A 23,046-nucleotide genomic window follows, 5' to 3' on the forward strand; every position below is an offset into this window, starting at 1 on the left:
ATAGAAGGCAGACTATAGAGATCACCAGGGGCTGGGGGAATGGGAAGTTAGTGTTTAATGGGGCCCAAGTTTTGTTCTGGGAACAAAAGACCCCTGCAGGACGCACCATTCTAGACTGGGAACTCTGCGGTGCTCCTTGGGCGGCATCCCCTCCTCTCTGCAGATTCCTTCCTTGCAGGACGTCAGAGAGTGGAGCTGGAGAAGGATCTAGGAACGTTCAGCCCAATCCCTTCCTTGTATAGTTGGAAGGGTCTAGAGATGTTAATTGACTGGTCTGAAATTCTTATTATCTTTTAAATATGTTTAAGACTGTCCTAGCCCTGGCCGGTTGTTGGTTCAGTGGTAGAGAGGGTGCCTGACATGTGGATGTCCCAGGTTTAATTCCTGGTGAGGGCACACAGGAGAAGCGACCATCTGCTTCTCCACTCCTGCCCCTCCCCCTTTCTTCTCTCCCTCTTTCTTCCCCTCCCACAGCCATGGACTGATTGGTTCTAGAGCATTGGCCCTAGGCGCTGAGGATAGCCCCATGGAGCCTCACCTCAGGGGCTAAAAATAGCTTGGTTGTGAGCATGGCCCTAGATGGGAAGAACATCGGCCCCAGACAAGGGTTGCCACATGGATCCGGTCAGGGCACATGCAGGAGCCTGTCTTTCTATCTCCCCTCTTACTTGGAAAGGAAAAAAAAAAAAAAAAAGACTATCCTAACCTCAAATGAAAACCAACCACAACAGCCAAACACATACACACAACCATTCTTTTCTATCAACTTGACTAACAGCCCTCACTCCTTATAGTCTAGTATCCATTGCCCCATCTCCGTCTAGTTGGGAACTTTTGTCTTGTCTCATCAACATTGACTTCTCTGCCCTTTGAATGATACTACTTTATAATTAATGGGAAAAGACTCTCTTGACAAACAAAACAGGCCTTTCTCAGTCCTCAGAGTCATGCCTTGACTTTTGGTGAGGTGTGAATACTCTGGGCTGCACCTCTGCCTGGTCTTCATAAGGACGTGCTTTTCTGGGGTCTACTTCTCCCTGCCTTCACGACTTCCACTCCTTTGCCACCCACTCCTTCTGACTCCCCTCCTTTCCCGGGATTGCCAAGCTTCTGTTGTGAGCCCAACACTCTTCTCTCTTCAGTGAGTTCCTCTGGGGTCACTCACCTCACAGCGTCCACAATTTCTTCTGGGTTCACTGCCAGGCCTGACAGTAGTCCGTGCGGAAAAGTCCGTGTCAGGACTGACATGCCAAAGCTCTTGGCCCGCCGCACTAGGGGCGCGGTGCCATCTCTAGGAGAAGTGACCCATGTTCCCCTGAGGCTCACTGCTGGGCTGGACCCCAGCGAACAGGGACGCTGACAAATGAGAGTGTGCTCTGAAAAGAGCAATGAGGTCGGGAAGGGATCTAAAAATAACAGCACGAAAACCACTGGAACGGCTAAGTACGATGAGCCTGGGAAAGATCACACTCTCGGGAACCAGCTCTCTCCAAACCTGTGAACGTTTGTCATGTGGGATGGGGGCATAGATCTGGTTGTTGTTTTTTCCTGTTTCAGAAGACAGAAATTTGAAGGAGGTGCATTTTGGCTCAATGGAAGAAAAACCTTGCCGATAATATGAAATGAGCTGTCTCTCCGTGAACTCCGCCCGTTGTAGAAGGTGTTAAAGAAGCAAATGCTGCCCCGAGAAGGAGTGTGACCACGTTCCCCTGTTCCCTCGGAGAGCCCCTCTCTGCCAACACTCTGTGAACTGCTCTCTCGCTAAAGAGGCCGTCAGCACACAGACCTTGCGTGCCTGACATGGAGTCGCCATCCCATTCCTTGAGTCTCTCCCTAGTCTGGCTGCTTCTCGACTTTGGGACAAAGAATCTCAGGGTGCCTTGGATTCCTGCTCTCTTTTGGTCCCTATACCTCTGTCTTTAAAATATTTTTTTGATTTGCTCTTCATTCTTAATCTTCACTGATACCTTTTCATGCCAGACTTTCCAAATCACATGTGGATGAGAGTAATTAGATTTTGGTTAAAATGGACCCTGGAGAGATTAAAGCCAGCCTGAAGAATGAGACACAGAACAATTAAAGACTGTCTGAGGTCACATGGTCAAGAGTGGTGTTTCTAGGCTCCAAACTCAGTAGCACCATGTTCTTCCCACTGCTCCACCCCCAGCAGCACTGGAGAACTGTCTTATAATCACTCGGGCCACCCTGAGACATTTCAATGTAATTCTTTTTATAGAGACCGGCCATAACCTAACCATGGAATGACTGGCTTATGTGTTTAATACTGTCATGGTCCTTGATCAAATCAAATGTGTTCATCTAAAGCTGGAAATTATCCCCAGCTTCTTAATTGTAACAGACCACTAGGTTTGCTTTGAGTTAAACAATACTGTGGTTGTGTGAGCTTCTCACAAAGACTACCAAAGCAGGATTGCTGAATTGTGAAATAAAAAAGAATTCCAGCCAGCTCAGGCTCTCTAGAATCTGTAAAACCAGGGCGCTTGGATTTGAACTGTATCACTGTACTCCAGTGAGGACAAAAATGACATCGATCATGTTAACTGGCTATGCTCTGGCTGCCTCACAAAAGGTCCTGGACTCACGTTGGTTCTTCTGTTGCTATTCTGGTCTCTTCTAGTTCACGTGCCTGTTTCAACCAAGGTGATTTAGCTTCCACTGGGCTTTTTTCTGAGAAAAAAAAGGAACAAAAACAATGAGCTTAATTAACATTAATCATCAGGTATCTGGATATATGATGGTCACTTGTTGAAGATTTCATCGATAAAAAGGTCATGCTGCCCTGGCCAGGTAGCTCAGTTGGTTAGAGTGTCATCCCAATGTGCCAAGGTTATGGATTTGATCACTGGTCAGGGAACATACAAGAATCAACCAATGAATGCATAAATAAGTGGAACAACAAACTGATGTTTCTCTCTCTCTCCCCCCTTCCTCTCTCTCTAAAATCAGTTAAAAAAATTAAAAAAGATGTCATACTTCTCCAATGCAGGTTGAGTCCTTTGGCACAGTACATGAAGTGGCTTCTGGATTGAACCAAAGATTGTTGTCATAGACTTTTTTGAATTAACACATAATCAAAAGACAACCAAATGATCCACAGCACGGTTGAATATATTCTCCAAGTTAACATAAAAATGCCTTTTATAAATTAATACCAATGTTTTGTTGGCACATTAAAGTTCTTACTTCCACCAGATTAACTTGCCTTCTTACACCACAATTTTTTTTTCTTAATTGAGAAGTGAAGACACACATGCACCTCGACTGGTATCCACCCTATAATTCCCCTATTGGGCGATGCTCTGTCCATCTGAGGCCATTGCTCTGTTGCTCGGCAACTGAGCTATTTTAGCGCCTGAGGTAAGGCCATAGGATCATCCTTAGTGCTCTGTTGCTCCAACTGAGCCATGGCTGTGGGAGGAGAAAAGAGAGATAGAGAAGGAGAGAGGGAGGGGAGGAGAAGCAGATGGTCACTTCTCTTGTGTACCCTGACCAGGACTTGAACCTGGAACTTCCATACACCAGACCAACGCTCTACCACTGAGCAAACTGACCAGGGCTTACACTACAATTTTTTTTTTTTTTTTTTGCTAGTTGAATGAAGACTTTAATAGAGAAAGAAACACAAATGACATAAAGATTTAGAGTACTAGGAGGCGGAGAGCTTGTGTTATGGTTGACTCAAACTTTTATTATTAATGTACAGTCATCCCTCGCCATATTGAGGTTCACTTTTCATGGTCTCACTGTATTGCAGATTTTTAAATTGTATATATCTAATTTTGTATTGCAGATCTTTTGCTATATCGTGGGATTTTGCAGTATATAGGTATTTTTATATATTTATTATTTTAATTATTTTTGTGGTAAAATAAGCATTTTCTAGTCTAAAAAATTGAAAACAATATAAAAATAATTAAAACATATTAGTATTCACTGGTGAGTACTCATATAGAATTTTATATGTTGTTAAAATTACATAGGTTTAAGAGTGTAGAAAGTGTTTAAGAGCATAGGAAGTGTTTATAAGAGTGTGGGAAAGGTTTATAAGAGTGTAGAGAGAATTTATAAAGCCTTAAAACATATATAATAATAAGATAAATATAAGGTCGCTACTTCACAGATTTTCGCCTATCACGGGGAGTTCTGGAGCCTAACACCCTCAAGGGACCACTGTAGTTGTTGGGGGAGATGGTTGAGGGCAAGCTGGTGGCCCTTTCTGTCCTTTGAAGCCTTCTGAGACATAACCAGCAATCTAGTAATGAATTTGGGACTGCTTCAGGGAACTCACAGACACTAACAAGCACCAGTCTGAGTGAGGAAGGGAGGAGAAAAGACTACACAGAAGAAAGTAGATAATCAGTTTGCCCCTTGCATGCCCACCAGTGACCGTTCTGGAAGACAGACATTGTCAAATCTGTCTTCTGGTTGACTTGTTCATTATGAGGTGATGTGTACGGATAATGAATGCAGAGATAATGGAGAGGACTTTCACCATTCTCTCTAAATGTACTAAGAAAGACTTCTTGGCACTAACAGGTGGGAATAATTCCTTTTTCCATTTCCAGAAAGGAAGAATGTGTCATAAGTGTTAGTATCTTACTAATGTCGAAGGAAACACATAGTCTTGCATAGAGGAGAACATATCTCAGAAGTGAAGCCAAGACGTCCTACCTGTGGATGCGACCCATTTTGGCCAATTCATGTGGGACAAATGGCAACTACTAAAGGAATTCTAAATGTATCTATAGATCCATATTGGGCACTGAAAATCTTTATTCATCCCACGGGACAGACGTTGGCAATGGGACAGATGATGATGATGACAGCATTCCTCCCTCAAGAAATGGACACTCCCGTGGAAGGCGTGTATACAATACCAGGGAATGAAGAAGAATGAGAACTCTGGGGGGAGTTTTCCTGCTCTTCTTCCCATTTATCCTCTTTCCCCTTTCTTCTTTAAGGCAGAGACTGACTAAATTATTTTATGTCCACTGAGAAATGTTAGTGTCAGCCTACACAGATAGAAACTTCTGTATGGGCTGAACTAACAAGGGCTCTACTTTCCCTCCTGATCCATTCAACCCAGAGGTCTAACTTCTCTGTCTAGGTCTATTGTAATCCATCAGTAAAATAACTTTATAAGGAAGTTAGTGACTCTGGTCAGCTGGCTCAGTGGTATAGAGTGTCAGCCTGGTATGTGGATGTCCTTGGTTTGATTCCCCATCAGGGCACACAGGATAAGTGACCATCTACTTCTCTACCCCTCCCCTTCGCCATTCTCTCTCTCTCTCTCTTTCCCTCTCACAGCCATGTCTCACTTGGTTCAATCACATCAGCCCAGGTGCTGAAGATGGCTCCATGGAGCCTCTGGCTCAGGTACTAGAAATAGCTCAGTTGCGATCATGGTCCCAGATGGGCAGAGCATCGGCCCCAGACAGGGGTTGCTGGGTGGATCTCGGTGGGGGCACATGCGGGAATCTGTCTATCTCCCTTCCTCTCACTTTGAAAAAAAGAAAGTAAGTTGAAATATAAACACTGCAACACTAGAACGAGAGCTGAGAAACACTGTTCTATTTGACTTTGAGATGCACCGCAAACCCACCTTTTGGTTTATAACATGGGACAGGGACAATACACTCTTCTTTGATGTGTAGCTTCAATTGTGGGTTGCAGCCGCCAACGTGCTGTCCACGATGGTTGATACACAGCACGACTCGGTAACGCAGCCCTCGGCCACAAGTCACTGTGCACTGCAGAGAGGAAAAGAGAAGCCAGTGAAATTCCTGTTCACGAGGAGAGCCACAAAGGTCCTTGTCTCATGCAAAAGGGGAGCCACTGGTCTTTCTGGATATTAAACACAGAAGACATCACAGTGCAAGAAAAACTGAAATACCCTGAAATCTTTTTGCTCAAATATGAAAGAAACTTTGGTTCTCTCAACTTGGATTAAAAATTAGCATGACATTGTTTATCCAGAACAATTCAGGAAGATAAAAGAAACTTTTCTAAACTATCAATTTAAAAAATCAAACTTTGATCAATGTGCTGGAGGATTCTCTTTTTCTTTCATCCATAGAAATCAGTCTTTCAAAGTCATTGTCATAGGGAGAGGTCATTAAAGAGTATTTACCCAAAAAATTTAGAAAAAAATACCACAGGAATATCAGGCAGCTAAAATTAATGAAAACATGATGCTATTTTTTTCTGAATATATATGAAGTTCGTGTTGTCAGTTTTTTTCTTGAATTATTTATTTTTTATTTAGAAGGTACTCTTGATTATCAATGGAGTGTTCTCATGTTGTGAAAAATCTAACATGTCTTTTCAATTTCTCTACGAGTTAGTGAATGTATACGTGTGTATGTATGTTTTTAAAAAATTAAGAGACTTAATTTTTTAGGACCATTTTAGGCTTATAGACAAATTGAGCAGATAGCACAAAGTCCCCTATGCTCCCTCACCCCTACATACAGTTCCCCTTTTAGTAACATCTTGCTTTGGTGTGATATGGTCACCATCCTGAAGAACGAGAATCACTAATACGTTATTATTAACTGAAGTCCAGAGTTCACATTAGAGTTGTTGCCAGTTTTTAAAAATTTGTAATTTCTTTTCTTATTCTAAATCAGGGGTCCCTAAACTTTTTACACAGGGGGCCAGTTCACTGTCCTTCAGACCGTTGGAGGGCCGGACTATAAAAAAACAACAACTATGGGCCCTGGCCGGTTGGTTCAGCGGTAGAGCATCGGCTTGGCGTGCAGGGGACCCGGGTTGATTCCCGGCCAGGGCACATAGGAGAGGCGCCCATTTGCTTCTCCATCCCCACCCCCTCCTTCCTCTCTGTCTCTCTCTTCCCCTCCCGCAGCCGGGGCTCTATTGGAGCGAGGATGGCTTGGGCGCTGGGGATGGCTCCTTGGCCTCTGCCCCAGGCGCTAGAGTGGCTCTGGTCGCTGCGGAGCGACGCCCCGGAGGGGCAGAGCATCGGCCCCTGGTGGGCAGAGCATTGCCCCTGGTGGGCGTGCCGGGTGGATCCCGGTGGGGCGCATGCGCATGCGGGAGTCTGTCTGACTGTCTCTCCCTGTTTCCAGCTTCAGAAAAAAAAAACAAAAACAAAACAAAACAACTATGAACAAATCCCTATGCACACTGCACATATCTTATTTTAAAGTAAAAAAACAAAACGGGAACAAATACAATATTTAAAATAAAAAACAAGTAAATTTAAATTAACAAACTGACCAGTATTTCAATGGGAACTATGCTTCTCTCACTGACCACCAATGAAAGAGGTGCCCCTTCTGGAAGTGCGGTGGGGGCAGGATAAATGTTCTCAGGATAGTTTGGGGACCCTTGTGCTAAATAAACATCCACTTAGACACCCAATATTTGTGTTTGCTATTCTTTTTTTTTTTAAGTGAGAAGAAGGGAGATAGTGAGGCAGACTCCCGCATGCGCCCCGCCTGGACTGGGATCCACCGGGAAACTCCCATCTGGTGTCGATGATGCTTGGATCAACCAAGGTTTCCTCAGTGCCTAGGGCCAACGCCTGAACCAACTGAGTCACTGACTGCCGGAGAGGGAGGGAGAGAAAAAGGGAGAGAGAGGGGGAGAATAGCAAATGGTTGCTTCTCCTGTGCTCTCTGACCAGAAATCAAACCTGGGACGTCCGTACTCCAGGCCAGCGCTCTATCCACTGAGACAACTGGCCAGGGCCAAATGCTGATTTTTGTTGATAGATCAGGGCGTGTTTTTTGGCATAACCTTGCTCTAAAAAAAATCCATCCATCTTGGTCTATTCATTTAAGTGAACACGTTTTCCTAGCATGTCCATGCAAAGCAAAACACAATGAGAAATAGAGAGTAAAATAAAGAATAAAATTACTGCTATCCCATGTCTTACACAGGCAATGGACTAGTTTTAATGCCTACTCACCTTGTGAAAAGACTGAGTTCAGATGAAAATTTACTTTGTATGTGTAATAACTATCTACCAAAATTTAAAGCATATTCATGTTTTTGATTATGTATTAAAATTAAATATTATATTAATAACTTAATTCAGGAGCAGATGTTTAATACTTAAGAGTCTTAGAGCCACAGGAAATTAAAGTACATTAATTTTAACTGCTATACATTTTCTTAGGGAAAAGTAGAAAAGTGTATCAATAAAAGACTTTAAAGCATAAAAGTACATTAAATTTCTGTGAAGACAGTGAATTAAAAATGTGAGTTCAAGGGGGAGAAATGCATGATATCCAAATTCTCCAAGAAGATCTTGTTCCTGTAGTTTTCACACAAAATCTGGCAAGAACAGAGATCACCATGGCCTTTTACATTATAGTGGACACATTTTTAAAAATGCTTCAACACATTATTTTAAAATGTCAGCATTCACAGCGTGTTGAAACTGACCTTTTTGATGTTTTTTAATCTAAACTTTGATAAAGTGAATTTAAATGTCAATCTAAACATATGTGAAGGGATGGCCCTGGCCGGTTGGCTCAGTGGTAGAGCGTCGGCCTGGCGTGTGGGAGTCCCAGGTTCAATTCCCGGCCAGGGCACACAGGAGAAGCACCCATCTGCTTCTCCACCCCTCCCCCCTCCTTCCTCTCTGTCTCTCTCTTTCCCTCCCGCAGCCAAGGCTCCACTGGAGCAAAGTTGGCCCGGGTGCTGGGGATGGCTCTGTGGCCTCTGCCTCAGGTGCTAGAATGGCTCTGATTGTGGCCGAGCGATGCCCCAAGATGGGCAGAGCATCGCCCCCTGGTGGGCATGCCGGGTGGATCCCGGTCGGGCGCATGCGGGAGTCTGCCTGCCTCCCCGTTTCCAGCTTCGGAAAAAAACAAAACAAAACAAAACAAAAACAAAATAAACATATGTGAAGGGGCATATCATTTTCCAAACCTCCTTTTGAGGGGAGGGGGTGAACAAAAAAGAACCAGTAACTCATGACAAATATTCATGAAAACCTGAATGTCACGACCAGAGGCCCGGGGTCCTGTCTCACCTGCGACCAGTCCATGGCGATCCACTTGGGGCAGTCGAAGAGGTTGCACGTCTGCATGACCTTGGGCTTGGGGGCATACATGCACTTCCACTCCTCCACCTGCAGGATCTCCCCGTGCATGGACTCCTCCACACACACGAAGCTCCGCCTCTGAGTGCCGCCCCCGCAGGACACTGAGCACGCAGTCCAGGGGTTATGTTCCCAGCTCAAAAGCAAACAAATGAAAACACATTATTTATTTGTTGCTGGAACATTTGTTTCAAGTTTGCTAATATGGTTGCAACAAGGATACCAACCATGATTCAGCTCAGAAAGCCTAGGGACATAGAGAATTAAAACTTTAATCTTGCCTGACCTGTGGTGGCGCAGTGGATAAAGCATTGACTTAGAAATGCTGAGGTTGCCGGTCCGAAACCCTGGGCTTGCCTGGTCAAAGCACATATGGGAGTTGATGCTTCCAGCTCCTCCCTCCTTTTCTCTCCCTGTCTATCTCTCCTCTCTCTCCCTCTCTCTCTCCTCTGTAAAAATGAATAAATAAAAAATAATAAAAACAAACAAACAAAAACCAACTTTAATCTTAACTGTTACATACAATCTACAGTCACAGGTAGTTAACTCCTCTACCCTGAGGTCACTGTCAAGGGGGAAACAATCCACTGGCCCTGGTTGCTCATCACAGGACCAATGTGAGAGTCAAATTAATTAAAGTGTAGTTTATGAAAGCATTTTTCAACTGCTTTTAAACTACAAAATGCTAACGGACAATATTAGGCCCTGGCAGGCTGGCTCAGTGGATAGAGCGTCGGCCCAGCATGCAAATGTCCCGGGTTTGATCCTCGGTCAGGGTACACGTGAGAAGCAACCATCTGCTTCTCTCCCTCTTCCTCTCCCTCTTCTCTCTCTCTTCCACTCTCACAGCCAGTGGTTCTATTGGTCCTGTGGTTCCATAGCGTCAGCCCCAGGTGCTGAGGATAGCTCAGTTGACTCAGTTGGCATCAGCCCCAGATGGGGGTTGCCAGGTGGAAACTAGGAGGGGGAACATATGGGAGTCTGTCTCTCTACCTCCCTTCCTCTCACTTAAAAAATAAATAAATAAAAATAAAGGACAATATTACTGGAGCGTATAGAAACTCCAGGTCAGAAAGGACCATAGTAGTTAGTGGTCCAGGTGGGAAAGGGGGTTCACATTTCTGGTCACTCCCTCTCTAACATCCAGGCACACGGGACACACCTGACATCACGGTGACGAGATGTCATGGCTAAAGGCAGCCTTCTCCATCTCGTTCTTAGAGAGGTCTGTCCTGTTACTGCAATGAAGTCTGTTTTCCCTCAGCTCTCCGCACAGGGTCTGCTGTTCACCCCTCCTACATTTGACACCCTTGCTACTGGTACAACCAGTCCTTGCAAATGACCTGGAGGAAATTACAGAAAGTAATGACGTCACTCACCGAGGGAGAGGTTGGAAGTGGTCGTAGGGCATGATCTCTTTAAATCCGTCACTACAAATAAAACCGTTGTGATAATGTCATTTCTAAATCAATAAATATGCTTATTAATGTGACTAATACAGATGTGACATCACCCAAAAGGGTTCTCTTTCAAATCAAGAACTAAGTATGCAATGTGCTATGAACTATTCCCCCCAATTCAGCCACCGTCTCCTTCATTTCCAGAAACATTTCTGTTGTACACCAACCCCAGGTCCATAGGAAAATACAGGAAAGGGAACTAATGACATGTATCAATCAAAGAAGAAAGTGTCTCCTTATTTGGATCTATTTATGCCTTTTTATCACCTAGAAAGGTCGTTCTGATAAAATATATTGATGATACTAATCACTGTCATATAAGTAGATCTTCAGAAAACCAATTTATTTCACAGAATGTGCCCCTCATAAAGGCCTCCATGAATTATCATGGGATTACAGGAAATGGGCAGGGTAGAGATAGGAAATGAAATCCACCAAGAATGCTTCCTTTTCCACTTGCAAACCTCTGCCTTGGCCAGCTGGCCGAGGCCAGGGAGATTCTGGGATGTGATACCATGCTGTTATTTTAAGATCCTGCAAGGAAGCCAGGAAACTTCCCCAGGCAATCCAAGTCAGCAGGTACTAAATTATGCAACAGCAGAGTTTAGGCATAGCTTTTCTGCTCTGACATGAATGCATCTGATTTCCTTGCATGACATGTCATTTAGCCCAAATTTAAAGTGAACACTGCAAAGTCCAAACTTGGGCATGGGTGACCCTGTTTAAAAACTACAATGGTGGGGCCCTGGCCGGTTGGCTAAGTCATAGAATGTTGACCCAGTGTGTGGAAGTCCTGGGTTTGATTCCTAGTCAGGGCACACAGGAGGAGACCATCTACTTCTCCTCCCCTCTCCCTCCTCCTTCTCTCTCTCTCTCTGTTTCTCTCTCTCTCTCTCTCTTCCTTTCCACAGTCATGGCTAGATTGGTTAGAGCACATCAGCTCCAAGTGCTGAAGATGGCTCCATGGAGCCTCCATCTCAGGTGCTAAAAATAGCTTGGTTGCGAGCATTGCCCCAGATGGGCAGAGCATCGGCCCCAAACAGGGGTTGCCGGTTAAGATCCCAGTTGGGGAGAATGCAGGAGTCTGTCTATCTCCTCTCTTCTCACGTAAACAATCAATCAATCAATAAATCAATAAATAAAGCTAAAACAGTGGGTTCAAGATACTTATGACTAGCAGATGGACCACACATTGCAGTTGGGTGAATAAGATCTCAAATTTTTTAGATGCAGGATATTCTCAGAGAGGTTCATTAGAAAGGATTAAATATCACAGCACAGGGACACCACCCACAGCAAGAGGGAGCTCAGACTGCGGAAGCCTGTGAGCCTAATACTCCCTGATCATGGTGACCCTTGCAGACGCAGGCAGCTGCCCCCAGCGCATGCTCAAAGTGGGACAATGTGACGGGGCTGCTCTGTTCCAAGGAGGAGCAGTCTCAGCTGCGCAGGATTTGTTCTTTTTCAAAGTAAAAGGAATTAACAAGGACGCCAACCTGGATGGACACGGGTCCATGCTGCATTCTTTCAGTTTGGGCTTGGGTTTCACGTTCTCGGGGTAGTAGTGGCAGTAATGGTCAGGAACCACTCTCTTCAGGCGGGTATCCACACACTCAGCCGAGTTAAGCTGATAACCTAGCGTGGAAGAAAAAGACGGGTTGAGCAGTGCGTCTGTTTTGTTTTTCCTCGGCGACGCTATCACTCCTCGCACACTTTTTCTCCTGTTTAAGAAACTGAACCTGGTGATGCTCAACCCTAGCTGTGTAACAGAACCATGGGAGATTGCTGACTATACACAGGTCCCCAGGTCCTTTCCCTGTCCAGCTGAGTCAGAAACACGATGGCTGCATCCAGAAATCAGTATTTTTTTTTTGAAAAGGATTCTCAGGTTCTTCTAAGACGACTAAAAGATTGAGAATGACTACCTGAACTGCTTCTGATAGTCTTCACTGTTATAAATAAAAGGTTACATTAGATGCCTTTAAAAAAAAATGCTAGGACCCGGGTGTAAAAGGTTACTTTTTCATTGTCCTGCATTCCCGGCCACATCTCACTGTCATCACAGAACTGCACAAAGCCCTTCCAATTTCCTTATAGTCCCTCTTTTCCCCCATCCCCACTTCCATCAGACTCCCCCCGCCCCCCAATAGACCCTACTGTTTAGATGCCCTTCAAATGCATTGGTCTTAGGTGATGTTGTCTTGTGTGTATCTCTTCTAACTAAGTAAGTAATGTTGTTTTAAATCTTGTTCTTCTTTCTACTTTCCTCACTCAAGGTTACATTTTGAGGACCCCCCTGGCTAGGCCGTTGCTTCTGTCTGCCACATAATGTCCCATTACACAGAGATACCAGTCTCCTTTGCTATCTGAGTACCTCCAATACCAGTTACCTTCGCTGACTGGGGATTAAGCATTGTCTACACAGGGAAGAACAAAATCCCTCCCCCCATGTCTCCCTTTGCCTCACAGGCCTTCAGAGGGCGAGGGCTAAAGACTGACTCCTGGTTCCATTCAATACAGTTTGTACCATCTCTGCAGAAAGTGAGTGTCCCAAATGGATGAGTGCTGTAGATTTAAAAAAACAATTTGCAAAGCAACACTTCTATCTCCTGAAAGATCTGATTCCAGGTTTCCTGTCACCACATAAGTGTCATGTTAAGTTTCTTTTTTTTTTTTTTTCTTTTTTAAGGTAAAACCAGGATGAGTTCACATGACCAGTAGCGGTGCAACGGATAAAGCATCAACCTCGGATGCTGAGAGCCCAGGTGTGAAATCCAAGATTGCCAGATTCAGTGCGGGCTCATCCAGCTTGAGTGTGGGGTCACTGGCTTGAGCCCAAAGGTCTCTGGCTTGAAGCCTAAGGTCATTGGCTTGAGCCAGGGGTCACTAGTTCAGCTGGAGCCCCCTGGTCTAGGCATATATGAGAAACAATCAATGAACAATTAAGGTGATGCAACTACGTGTTGATGCTTCTTACCTATCTATCCTACCTCTCTCTCTCTCCCATCCTATCAGTCTCTCTGACTCTCTCTCTCTCAAAAAAAAAGAAAAAGAAAAAACCCAGAATGAGTTCTTGGGCGGGGGGGGGGGGGTAGGGGAGACCAAAATTAACTTCTCAGCCTTAGCCAATGGGCCTAAAAAGTTCTAAAAATATATGGACAGGCCTGATTGCTGACAGGAATCTGATTTTATAACCCACTGGACAACATTCTACAAGCCATGGCTTGGATGTAAGCTGAGCACAGGACAGACTGGTATGCATTATAAAAAGCAAGGTCAAAACCACAAGAACGAAAATCCAAATGGAGTCAATAAAATGTCACTGGGGTGCCAATATCTGCCAGCACGTCTACGCTATCAGACGGCTGGCCATCTGGTGCTTTCTCCAACCCAGTCTCAAGTGTGCCGCACAGACGGCTACAGATAAGACCGGGTGAGTCCATCCCACTGCTTTGGAGACCGGAGAGCTAATTTTCCTAATTAGCCCCAAAACCTCCAAAATGCCATTTACTCAAATCATTGCAGATTTGATTACTAATATAATCACATTTTCATAATGCTTTCCTTGTGGGCTGTATGTGTGTGTTTTCTTTTCTCCCCAAAACAAAAACAGAATGAGATTTTACTCCTTGACTCAAAGAAAAACATTTTTTTGTACTAAATGGAAACATGCTTCTAGAAGGAGACAAGGAGCATCCGGGTGTTAATAATTTGAGGAGAGACGATTAATTTTCCTCCGTAATTTTATGTCAGTGCAGAGATAACAAAATGGAAAGGAAATAAGGCAGATGGCCTTTCTACAGGACGAGGAAATTTCCTGAAACCCAGCCGGTGTGCAGAGGTGGGCGGGTGTGGCAGGGGTTCCACAGCTTGATGCTCCTCTTCTGTCCCTACAACCACGGCGGACCTTCGCCACCACCTCACTGTCAGGCACTTCCGTTTCCGGGTCCCACAGCTGGTATCTCCCGGCACTACACTCATTTTATTTTTTATCTATCTGTCTATCTATCTATCTATCTATCTATCTATCTATCTATCTATCTATCGCAAGAGGACAGAGACATAGAGAGAGGCAGAGAGATGGACAGATAGGGACAGACAGACAGGAAGGGAGAGAGCTGAGAAGCATCAACTCATAGCTGTGGCACCTTAGTTGTTCATTGATTGCTTCCTCATCTGTGCCTTGACTAGGGGGCTCCAGTGAGCCAGTGACCCCTTGCTCAAGCCAGCGACCTTGAGCTCAAGCCAGTGGCCACGGCGTCATGTCTATGATCCCACATTCAAGCTGCTAACCCTGTGCTCCAGCTAGTGAGCCTGTGCTAAGCCGGATGAGCCTGCACTCAAGCCAGCGACCTCAGGGTTTCGAACCTGGGACCTTTGTGTCCCAGACCAACACTTTATCCACTGTGCTACCTCCTGGTCAGGCACTACACCCATTTTAAAGCTGATTTCCACAAATGTGTGATTTCTAACTCAGAGCTCTAAATATTCATGAGCAAAGTCTGAAGTGTGAGCCTCACCTCCTCCACAGGTTACCGTGCAGGGGAAAAAGTCCGTTTGTCTCCACTGGTGGCTGATGGGCTGGTAAAAGAAGAACTGGACCACGCTGTCCTTGGCCGTTGTGTACCTGGTCTGGACAGAGAGAGCTGTGATAACACCTCTGCCTGCAGCGAGCTCGCGCTCCCCCCACCTTCCAAACTGAGGTGAATACGCTTCACCAAGCGGACAACCACTTCCATCGCCCCCAACTACAGTCCATGAAGAGTCCAGCATTTTAAGTGATAGCATTTCCCTTAGCTTTATCCTACATGGGGGCTCAGAATATCTTCAGCGTCCTGGGAGTCCTTTCTCCTGATAACTCTATGACTGTGAATGAGTTCACAGAAATGCACATGGAGATTTTTGTGTGTTTGTTTTCACTTTTTTCTTTCTTCCTGGTACATTGAATTTTAATGCCTGGGAGAGCAGGGTTTGCCTACAACATGGCACATAGTGGGTAGGATTCTTATATTTTTCATAATAATATCTTTAAGCAGATGCTTCTGAAAAGTCCTCTGGGAAGTACAACTACAGACAGCGAGGTGCCTGTAAACACATGGTGTTACACATGAGCATTCGGGACCCAGATAACGGGAGTGGGAGCGAGCCAGAAAGGCAGCGGTGGGCAAGTTTGCTTCCAGGTAACTAACCCCGCCCCCCCTAAAGGTTCTCGCCTTTGTGTTTTCTTCCATAGAGCTTGAATAAATTAGTAAACTCAAGGAAAGCGCCAAATGCCACATAAAAGGAAAAAGAGCTAGAAAACACAAGTCAAGCTCATGGAAGAGAGATCCAGAAAATGCCAGGATCAGCTGGAGTTCAAGATGGAGATGAGGAGATGAGAGAGAGAACAATGAGAGGCAAGATTTGATCACACAATTGCTGAGCATTTCCTAGACCAGGCAAGGCCAACAGTTTTTGGCCCTGGGCCAGATTAGAAAGAACACTTTTGGCCCTGGCCGGATGGCTCAGTGGTAGAGCGTTGGCCTGGCATGCATGAGTCTGGGGTTCAATTCCCGGCCAGGGCACACAGGAGAAGCACCCATCTGCTTCTCCACCCCTCCCCCTCTCCTTCCTCTCTGTCTCTCTCTTCCCCTCCCGCAGCCAAGGCTCCACTGGAGCAAAGTTGGCCCAGGCACTGAGGATGGCTCTGTGGCCTCTGCCTCAGGTGCTAGAATGCCTCTGGTTGCAACAGAGCGACCCCCCAGATGGGCAGAGCATCGCCCCCTGGTGGGCATGCCGGGTGGATCCCAGTCGGGCGCATGTGGGAGTCTGTCTGACTGCCTCCCCATTTCCAACTTCAGAAAAATACAAAATAAACAGAAAAAAAGAAAGAAAACTTTTTTCACAAGCCAGACGAAATATTAAAATAAAAAAATATTAAATACAAAAATGATTCATTTAAGTAAACAAAATTTTATTATAATTTGTTTATGAATAAATGTGAGCGAAAAAAATTTTAATAAAAATATATTTTAGTAAGATATAATTATATACCATATAAATATCCAAACTGTATCGCAATCAATAGAAACTATTTAAGTAATAGAATGAGCTTGAAGGGGTTATATCGCAAATAAAACAATATTTCATTTTATAAACAGCCTGGACACATTTTCAGTTATCAACTGGAGCTATTGTCTATGCTACAATGCCACTTGTTTCAGCACACTTGACCACAAAAATAACGAATTGTTTGACCTTGGGCGCGCACTGGCAAACTCCACCTAAAATAATGTGGGTTTCGCATGACTAGGCGGTGGTGCAGTGGATAGAGTGTCGGACTGGGATGTGGAAGAACCCAGGTTTGAGATTCCAAGGTCGCCAGCTTAAGCGCGGGCTCATCTGGTTTGAGCAAAAGCTTACCAGCTTGGACCCAAGGTCGCTGGCTCGAGCAAGGGGTTACTCGGTCTGCTGAAGGCCTGCGGTCAAGGCACATATGAGAAAGCAATCAAGGCACTTATGAAAAAGCAATCAGTGAACAACTACAGTGTCCTAACGCGCAATGAAAAACTAATGATTGATGCTTCTCATCTCTCTGTTCCTGTCTGTCCCTGTCTATCCCTCTTTCTGACTCTCTCTCTGTCTCTGTAAAAAAAAAAGGAAAAAGAATGTGGGTTTCACATCACCACTAAATGTCAAACAGTTCATATCGAGTACAGATGAGTACAAAAGTTGTAAATCTTTATAATGGAATTTTTTTTTTTTTAAATAAAGAAGTATCATGAATTCATTCGACCAATTATTGGAAGTTAACCCTAGATTAGTCACATGCGGAATTCTTTTCCACATATCACTATCTTCTTAAATATCTCAATTTCCAATAAAGACGTTTCCGCTTCTGAGTAGCTAAGATTTTTTTTTTTTTTTAATTTTTCTGAAGCTGGAAACGGGGAGAGACAGTCAGACAGACTCCCGCATGCGCCTGACCGGGATCCACCCAGCACGCCCACCAGGGGCGATGCTCTGCCCACCAGGGGGCGATGCTCTGCCCCTCCGGGGCATCGCTCTGTTGCGACCAGAGCCACTCTAGCGCCTGGGGCAGAGGCCAAGGAGTCATCCTCAGCGCCCGGGCCATCTTTGCTCCAATGGAGCCTCGGCTGCAGGAGGGGAAGAGAGAGACAGAGAGGAAGGAGAGGGGGAGGGATGGAGAAGCAGATGGGTGCTTCTCCTGTGTGCCCTGGCCGGGAATCGAACCCGGGACTTCTGCACGCCAGGCCGACGCTCAGTAGCTGAGATTTTAAAGTAGCAGAGAATATTAAAAATTTAATCGTGGGTTGCATAAACTCATTACACAGGCCAGATCTGGCCTGCGGGCTGCATGTTGGATATGCCTGTCCTAGACCCTAAAAAGACAGGAGTCCTCAGTTTAAAAATATCCATCAGGTTTTGAGCTAACATTTTTTTTTTAATCAAGTGAAAGGCAGGGAGGCAGAGAGACAGACTCCCTGCATGTGCCCTGACTGGGATCTACCCACAACCTCCATCTAGGGCTGATGCTCTGCCCATCTGGGGCCACTGCCCTGCTGCTTGGCAACTGAGTTATTTTAGCACCTGAGGTGAGGCCATGCAGTCATCTGCAGTGCCCAGGGCCAACTTGCTCATTCAAGTCAATGACTGCAGGGGATGAGAGAGAGAGAGAGGTGGGGGGGAAGGGTAGAGAAGCAGATGGTCACCTCTCCTGTGTTCCCTGACTGGGAATCAAACCTGGGACTTCCATACACTGAGCTGACCCTCTACTGCTGAGCCATCAGGCCAGGGTTTCTGAGAAGATATTTTTAAAAACTACACTAAGAATTAAAAAACAAAAATCCTAAAAGTTACCAGAAAGGAAAAAAAATTATTGCCTAAGTCAGATTGGCATCATATTTCTCATACATAACAACATATATAAAAAAATCCCAAAATCATACCTTCAATAATTTTCCATCTAGAATTCTATAACCAAATTATTAGCCACTAACCAATGATCAATTCATAAGTCTATAAACAATCTATGATAAAATGATCAATCATTCAACAGTGAAATAAAGACATTTCAGACACAAAGTGACTGAAACTGTACCACTCAGAGGCTCTCCCGGGGGCGGGGGGAAGAAACAACAACTAAAGACTATATGGAAAAAGAACTGATAAAAATACAGAAGAAAGTAATGAGATGCAAAAAGCAGTAATGATTAAACAAATCAGTAAAGCTTATTAGTAAATATTAAATAAGGGTTGGCTGAAAAATCTTAGTTTGATATAGTTAATTATGAAGTGGTATAAGGATTCCAGCCAGGAGATGTGCACTGGGGGGCAGGGATCTGCAGATGGGGCAGGGACAGCACAGGGGTCACAGTGGCTGACAACACTTTCAAGGAGTTTTGCTCCTGACTTTGGCAGAATGGCTGTTTTTGAGGGATCCTCCCAGGAAGAAGTAAAAATACTGCATAAAATACTTTCAAAAGTGCATCTGAAGGCATCAGGAACTACTTTATAAGTGAGGATCTCTGAGCCCAAGATCCCAGACACAAAGCAAACTCACAAAGGTGAGCAGAGCACCTGACACCATCTTCCTGTTCACAGCATTTTCCATTTTGCAAGAAGGTGGCCAAGCAGCTGAGAGGCTGAGCATACCTGTGGTCAGACTCACAGGGCGAGGGGAGCAAAACCTTGAGCTCTAAACCCACCACGGTGAGGAGTGTCCGTCTACACCTCTGGCTCCAAGCTGAGACCCCAGAAAGCTCCATCCTACAAATAAGAGTGAACTGGAAATAGACCAGTTTTCAATGGGAATGAAGCTCAGGGTCAAGTTATTTTAATTCCTTCTTGAATGGAAGAGATTGCCTGCCAACCTGTTTTCCAGAACCAAAATTTATCCAGTCTCAAATTATATCTATGATCTTACATCTACTACATACAGCAAAACTTATAAATAACTAGGTATACAAAAGAAATTTTTTTAAGTAAAAGGAGGGAAAGTAGAGAAACAGATTCTTGCATGTGCCTCAACTGGGATCCACCTGGCGACCCCTATCTGGGGCTGATGCTCTGCTTATCTAGGGCCATGCTCACAACCAAGCTAATTTTAGCACCTGAGGCAGCAAATGGGTGGCTGTTTTCCAACAGAACTCCATATTTAACAGAAACTGGTAGTCAGCTGGCTGGCCATAATCTGTTGACTCCTGGATTATATACACTGAACAGAGAATTAGTAAGTTAATTAGAAAAAAAGAGTAGAAATTAGACATGTGGGATGAAGTTATAATTGTCATCCCAGAAAATAGAGAATGAAATGGCAGCTCTATCTAAATGAGGATCTTCCAAAATGGATGAGGGATATCAGACCACAGAGTCATGGAGCACTATGATGGACCTCAAGCAGAAGAAAGCCACTACTTATATCACAGTCAAACTGAAACACTTAAAAGTAGACAAAACAAAAAGACTCATAAACTTCTAAGGAACAAAAATAAGACTGACAGCTGACTTCTCAACACAATAAATGGAAGTCAGAAGACAATGGAGTCAAAGTGCTAACAATTTCAGAATGATAAAATGATCAAGTCACTGAAAGAGGCAATGTTCTTTTTTAAAATTTTATTTATTAATTTTAGAGAGAGGAAGGGAGAGGGAGAGAATGAGAAGAAAGGAGAGAGGAAGAGAGAGAGAGAGAGAAGAAGGGAGAGAGAGAGGAACATCAATCTGTTCTTGTATGTGCCCTGACCAGGGATTGAGCCAACAATCTCTGCTATTCAGGACGATGCTCTAATCAACTGAGCTATCCAGCCAGAATGAGGCAATGGTTCTAAAGGTGAGTCATTTGCCCTGGCCGGTTGGCTCAGCGGTAGAGCGTCGGCCTAGTGTGCGGAGGACCCGGGTTCGATTCCCGGCCAGGGCACACAGGAGAAGCGCCCATTTGCTTCTCCACCCCTCCGCCGCGCTTTCCTCTCTGTCTCTCTCTTCCCCTCCTGCAGCCAAGGCTCCATTGGAGCAGAGATGGCCCGGGCGCTGGGGATGGCTCTGTGGCCTCTGCCTCAGGCGCTAGAGTGGCTCTGGTCGCAATATGGCGACGCCCAGGATGGGCAGAGCATCGCCCCCTGGTGGGCAGAGCGTCGCCCCTGGTGGGCGTGCTGGGTGGATCCCGGTCGGGCGCATGCGGGAGTCTGTCTGACTGTCTCTCCCCGTTTCCAGCTTCAGAAAAATGAAAAAATGAAAAGAAAAAAAATAAATAAAGGTGAGTCATTTGACAATCTAGCCTCAAAATATATAATTCAAAAATTGACAAGAATAAAAAAAATTAGGCAAACACACAATCACAGCAGTAGGTTGAGCACATCTCTCATGGTAACTGACAGTCTCAGGTGGGGGACTGCTCAGTTTTCAGCTGTCCTCTCCTGCAGACTGACCTCCTCTATGGTGGTTTTTGGCTTAGGACCTCACAGAGGTAGGGAAAATGAAGAGCTTGGATCCATGGGTGAAGATCCTTGTCTTGTCCTTAGACCCACAGCAGTGTCCCTCAAGTCACTGGAAGGCTGACAGGGAGCTTCAGTGCCTGTGAACTCTGCCGTGTTCTTTACGGGTTGGGGCTGGTGGACTCCTCTGGTGACCTGCCCTTTCCACACTCCTTGTTCTGCAAATTCTGTGAGGCATGGCCAGGGCTCCTATCCAATTCCCAGTCTGGCTTGGAGCCCCTTACCTACAGAGGCTAATGGTTTTTTTTGTTTGTTTGTTTTTGTTTTTTTGTATTTTTCTGAAGTTGGAAACGGGGAGGCAGTCAGACAGACTCCCGCATGTGCCCGACCGGGATCCACCAGGCATGCCCACCAGGGGGTGATGCTCTGCCCATCTGGGGCGTTGCTCTGTTGCAACCAGAGCCATTCTAGCACCTGAGGCAGAGGCCACAGAGCCATCCTCAGTGCCCGGGCCAACTTTGCTCCAGTGGAGCCTTGGCTGTGGGAGGGGAAGAGAGAGACAGAGAGGAAGGAGAGGGGGAGGGGTGGAGAAGCAGATGGGCGCTTCTCCTGTGTGCCCTGGCCGGGAATCGAACCCGGGACTCCTGCACGCCAGGCTGACGCTCTACCACTGAGCCAACCAGCCAGGGCCATACAGAGGCTAATGTTTTATCATCCAAGCAGTATGCTTTTGAGTGACAGAGGAGCTACTACCAACTAAGCCAGAGCCACAGGCATAAACTAGGTCTTTTCTGAAAAACTAAGGTGTATGGTTACTCCACCTTTATCCCTCAGCTACAGGGTCATTTGTCCCCACCATGTCAACCCATCTGAGGCTGGCCAGCCAAGAGCACATGGAGTTTCCTGGATATCTTCCCTGCCAAGTAGGGAGTTGAGGGAGATTCCAAGGACCTGGCCCCAGATTCAAGCTGTGACTACACATCTCAAGATACTAATGCCCAGTGCATGCTGAGGCAGCATCCCCTGGTGGTTGTGGATGGAGGTGGGCACCCTATGACAGTGCTTTCAACCTTTTCACACTTGGGGATCAGCGAAAATAGGAGAATTGTTTCAGGGGCCACTGAGGCAGAAATCACCCTGAGTACAAGCAAATTCAACTAAGATCACTGGGTCTATAATTTTCATACAACATCAAGGAGATGAACTCTTTTGCAGGCTGGCACAGAATGTCTAGTGGACCAGCACCAGTCTGCAGACTGGAGGTTGAAAACCACTGTCGTGATGCATTTTCTTCTCAGGGTTTGAAATGAAAAGAAGAGAAAAAGCTCCTTTTCTGCCTTTGGCTTTGAAATCTACTTAATACGTCAGCTTCCCTGACCTGAGGAGTGACTGCCTTCACACACATGTTTCACTGCCTCACTTTTTTCATCCTGTCCCCTTCTGATCTCTTATCCACAACCCCCCAGGGCAGAGGAAGCGGGCTTTGCACATCTTGGCTGGATTGTTGCTGCAGAAGAGCACCTCCTGTGTGGAGGATGCTGAAGGCACTAAGCCCGTGGCATTCTCTCTCTATTGTAAAAGAAATGCTTGGATTTAGTCCCCTGAGCCTCACCCTTGAAATGTTATGAGACCTAAATCAGTTTATAAAAGCCTTACCTCCAGTGGTGGGATTCAGCCATTCACACCGGTTTGGCAGAACTGATACCTAAGTTTTTGTTGAGTTCAGCAAACCAGCTGTCAAAATGGCATTTGTAATCAGGGTTCTGTCTAAGGTGGGCGCCTGGACAGCTGCCCAATGTAGAAAATCACAAATTTATATTCTTTACTCTTTTTTAAACATTCATCTGCACCTCAGCGTATTGTAAGTACCCATAGTAATGTTCACTCTGTCCATAGGTGAAAAAATTGCAAGTGAGGACGCCAATCAAGAAGCAATATGGGAATATCTTAAATAACAGTTCTATTGTTTTTTGTCAGGCATTATTTAACATTTTTTCATTAATATTTTAAAAGTTTCTTATAATCTAGTTTTGTGTACCTCTTTTATTGTTATTTAAGT

At 45.1% G+C, this 23,046-nt stretch overlaps 1 protein-coding gene across 2 annotated transcripts in view; it reads right to left on the reverse strand.

Annotated features, from left to right (window-relative positions):
- ADAMTSL3 (ADAMTS like 3) overlaps positions 1–23,046 on the reverse strand; it is a 247,812-nt gene that overhangs the window by 86,549 nt on the left and 138,217 nt on the right. For both annotated transcript variants that reach the window (XM_066239225.1, XM_066239226.1), the window contains exons 10-15: positions 15,075–15,186; positions 12,051–12,189; positions 10,474–10,524; positions 9,026–9,230; positions 5,624–5,771; positions 2,604–2,688 (exon numbers count right to left, since the gene is read on the reverse strand). In XM_066239225.1, coding sequence (XP_066095322.1) covers positions 2,604–2,688; positions 5,624–5,771; positions 9,026–9,230; positions 10,474–10,524; positions 12,051–12,189; positions 15,075–15,186 — 740 coding nt within the window. The remainder of the gene's footprint in view (positions 1–2,603; positions 2,689–5,623; positions 5,772–9,025; positions 9,231–10,473; positions 10,525–12,050; positions 12,190–15,074; positions 15,187–23,046) is intronic.

The sequence above is a fragment of the Saccopteryx bilineata genome, chromosome 7 (genome assembly GCF_036850765.1).
Source record: "Saccopteryx bilineata isolate mSacBil1 chromosome 7, mSacBil1_pri_phased_curated, whole genome shotgun sequence".
Taxonomy (NCBI): domain Eukaryota; kingdom Metazoa; phylum Chordata; class Mammalia; order Chiroptera; family Emballonuridae; genus Saccopteryx; species Saccopteryx bilineata.